General features: G+C 34.8%; 1 protein-coding gene across 1 annotated transcript; it reads left to right on the top strand.

Moving 5' to 3' along the window:
• Positions 1-230: 230 nt before the first annotated feature.
• Positions 231-1,247, top strand: LOC131038826 (acidic endochitinase-like). Its single transcript, XM_057971384.2, has one exon. The coding sequence runs from the start codon at positions 259-261 to the stop codon at positions 1,225-1,227; it is 969 nt and encodes a 322-aa protein (XP_057827367.2). The 5' UTR covers positions 231-258; the 3' UTR covers positions 1,228-1,247.
• Positions 1,248-3,786: the final 2,539 nt, after the last annotated feature.

The raw sequence follows: 3,786 nt of genomic DNA, 5'->3' as shown, positions 1-3,786 counted from the left end.
TTTTTCTTAAAACCTCAAATGAAAGGCATTGAAATGACTAAACCGTCATCAAAAATTCATATGACAGTTAGGGGTGACCGTCAAATTCCAGGCCTGTTCCAGACCATCTATGCAGCCATTTAAACTGCACAAACATACGTAGGGGGGACACCTCATTTATGCAAAGTGCAGTTTATCTATCTGGATAGAGTTTCCGGAGACCTATATAAACACGCCAATCTCACCAGCTTAGGCAACGAAAACCATTAGTTGCCAAGAATGAAGACTCACGGAATGAGAGGGGCCGCCATTGCCCTGATAGTTGCTCTGCTGTGGAACGGGGCATCGGCGGGAAGCATAAGCGTATACTGGGGCCAAAGTACTGGCGAAGCCACTCTCGCGAAAACCTGCACAAGCGGCAACTTCAAATATGTGATGATCTCGTTTCTGACCACGTTTGGGAACGGGCAGACGCCAGTCCTCAATCTGGCAGGCCACTGCAATCCTGCAACGGGATCATGCAAATCACTGAGCGCCGACATTAAAACCTGCCAGTCCCGCGGCGTAAAGGTGTTTCTCTCCCTCGGAGGAGGCACCGGAAGTTATTCAGTCGCTTCACCGGATGATGCGCGCAAGGCGGCCGACTATCTGTGGAACAACTATCTCGGAGGGAGCTCGCCCTCCAGGCCTCTCGGACCCGCCGTTCTAAACGGCATCGACTTCGACATCGAAGCCACAACGAAGAACTGGGAGCATCTCGTGAGGGCCTTGAAGGCCCGTAGCACCCCCTCTAAGAAGGTCTATCTCAGCGCTGCTCCGCAGTGTCCCTTTCCTGACGCACATCTTGGAGAGGCCTTAAAGACTGGGTTGTTCGACTACGTGTGGATCCAGTTCTACAACAATCCTTCGTGCCAGTACGCCAATGGTGATGCTTCCAAGCTGTTGAATTCGTGGAAGAAGTGGACATCATCTGTGCGGACTGCTGAACCACGGGGATTCTTCGTCGGGCTTCCGGCTGCCCCTGGTGCTGCTGGCAGCGGTTTCATTCCTCCAAACATCCTTATCTCGAAAGTGCTGCCTACTGTCAAGAAATCACCCCAATATGGAGGTGTCATGCTGTGGTCCAAGTTCTGGGACGAAAAAACCAATTATAGCTCAGCTATCAAACGTTCTGTCGTATCGAACCCGTCCATGGATGACCTCGATGACGTCGGTGAGGTGCTTACTTTCGCCTATCTCGCAGAATGAAAACTCTAGTATCGTGTAAATAACGCTTCAGCTTATGTATATAATGCTCACCCTGCGTTTCTTCAACTCTAGAAGAGTGGAGATAAGATATGTAATAAATTTGCCCAAGTTATGTATAAATTAATTGTGCTAAGAACTTGGAAGATTGGTAAGGGTATATATATGGCATGTTGCTTTAAAAACTTAAATCTACCAGCCATGACTAAGGACATCCAGTGAGTTTTCCTGAGATTGACCAAGAGGATTTGGCAAAATCGACATTCGTAGCTGAACACCCTACCTACTAAGGAAAAGTGAAAAGGAAATATATTTCATATAAAAATTAATATTAATATTAACAATCTACCTTAGATAAAATGTGTGTACATTAATGATATACAATAAATAGATTTTAGAAATGTAAGTGATGCATAAATGAATTCTTTATGCCTAGTCAATGATTTATCTAATATTTTAGATGACTTTTATGATTAAGGATTTGGTCTTGCATGGGTAGATCTAGTGTAGCTCCTGGATTTGATATAGTCTATTTGTCCAATTTCTTTTAGTTTGTAGTTTGTAGAAGTTATGTATAAACAAATAGTGCTAAGAACTTGGAAGATTGGCAAGGGCATATAAGACATCTTTCTTAAGAAACTTAATTCTAGCAATTATGACAAAGGCCATGTACTGTGTTTTCTTGAGATTGACCAAGAGGATTTGCCAAAATGGAATTTCATAGCATAATATGCTAGCTATTAATGGAAAAGTGGAAAGGAAACATATTTCGTATATAGAATAATATTAATATAAATAATTTACCATAGACAAAATGTTTTGTACCATTTACAATATGTAATTAAAGGAAATAAATTATCTAAAAGGGAAAAAAATAATAGGTAATATTTAGAGTTAAAGATATAATGGATGTTCGATGGTAATTTTTAATATTCTAGAAATATCAATTATATGTAGGTTAATGTTTTGGAATTAGTCAGTGATTTATCTATCATCTTAGACCATTTTATGCTTATCTAGATTTGATCTTGCATTTGTGAATCTAGTCTAGGTCTTGATTTTGATATGACCATTAGATCCAATCTCTTTAAAGTTTCTATTTCTCAAAAATTTCTCAATATGTTGAAATTGTTGATGGTGATTGATAGTTTCCACACAATAGTTGTACATATTAAAAATATACCTTAGAAACATGTTTTATTTCATGTAATAAATAGAAATGAATTATCATAAGGAATAAAAAAGTAAGATTTAGAATTAAAGTTACGGTGGATGTTGGATGATAATTTTTTGATATGGTAGAAATATCAGTGATGGGTTAATTAATGCATTAGAACAAATCAATAGTTCGTCTATCACATTAGATCACTTGTATGCTTATAGATTTGATATTGCATGAGTGAATGTAGTCTAGATCATGCATTTTATATGGCCATCAGATGCAATCTCATTAATTTTTTAGTTTATTAGTTTGTATTTCTCTAAATGTTATCAATATGTTGACTTAAAAAATTGTTCATGGTGCTTGGTACTTTCCACATAGAAAGGATAATTATTTACTCATGCTAAAATATCTTAGAATAGTTGAAAAATTCACTAGATTATAGATTAAGGATAACTTCAAGCGTAAATTAAGTTTTAAAAATTAAAATGAAAAGGATTATTTTCATAAGTGAAAAAGGCATCAAGATCACTTTAATGATTATGGAAGTAATTTAAGATTAAAAAAATGGGTAAAATTAAGGATCAATACCAATCTATGGGAATGTTGTAAATAGGAATGTAAAAGACTTGAGATGTGGTCTCCATTTCAACAAGAAGTGCACCACTTGCATGTTTGTTATTGTACAAATAATAACTATTGATTGTTTTTCATACATGTACAAATACGGATAAAATCCACAATGAATCTTATTTCTCTTTCAATATAACTAAATTTTATGATAAAATTTTCTATCAGAAAGCTTTGATAGTTAGGTCTTGATGCACTAGTTTTCATTCAGAATTCATTGTAGACTATTTTCACAAAGGGACATACATTTGGACTCTTATCTTTGATAACATACGGTAAGGTGGTTTTAAATAAATATTCACAAATTTAGTAGAATTTTACCTTCATTTACAAGAATTACAAGTTATTTTTAAAAATAAGTAGAAATGACAAATAAATTTCATCAATTCTTTTCAAAATAAAGGAATAGATCTAAGAATAAACTAAAAAATATTATAAAAATGGTGTGAGAGAAAGTAGTTAGAAAACGTAAATTCTAATTGATTTCACATGAATACACTTCAGAATTATTAAAAGAAAAACACCTTAAAAATCAATTCACGTTTCACTAGAATAATTTAAAGTTAGACATAAATGATACATATATTCAAAGTGCAGGTTATTAAACTCAAAAAGAAATAAATACGCCTAAATATTTATACAACACATTAATATTTGAAAATATTTACATGTAATTAGAGTTACTAATAATTGAAAATAAATATAACCTTCAAAGTTATCATATTCATAATTTTTACAAGTATCAACAAGTAACTTCACCAATCAAATAA

This window comes from Cryptomeria japonica, chromosome 4 (genome assembly GCF_030272615.1).
Source record: "Cryptomeria japonica chromosome 4, Sugi_1.0, whole genome shotgun sequence".
In the NCBI taxonomy this organism is placed as follows: domain Eukaryota; kingdom Viridiplantae; phylum Streptophyta; class Pinopsida; order Cupressales; family Cupressaceae; genus Cryptomeria; species Cryptomeria japonica.
The sequence above is the reverse complement of the archived record's forward strand: the minus strand, read 5'-3'. Positions and strand labels throughout refer to the sequence as shown.

Excerpts from the sequence above, each read along its gene's own strand:
- LOC131038826 (XM_057971384.2), top strand. The coding sequence starts at position 259 with ATGAAGACTCACGGAATGAGAGGGGCCGCCATTGCCCTGATAGTTGCT.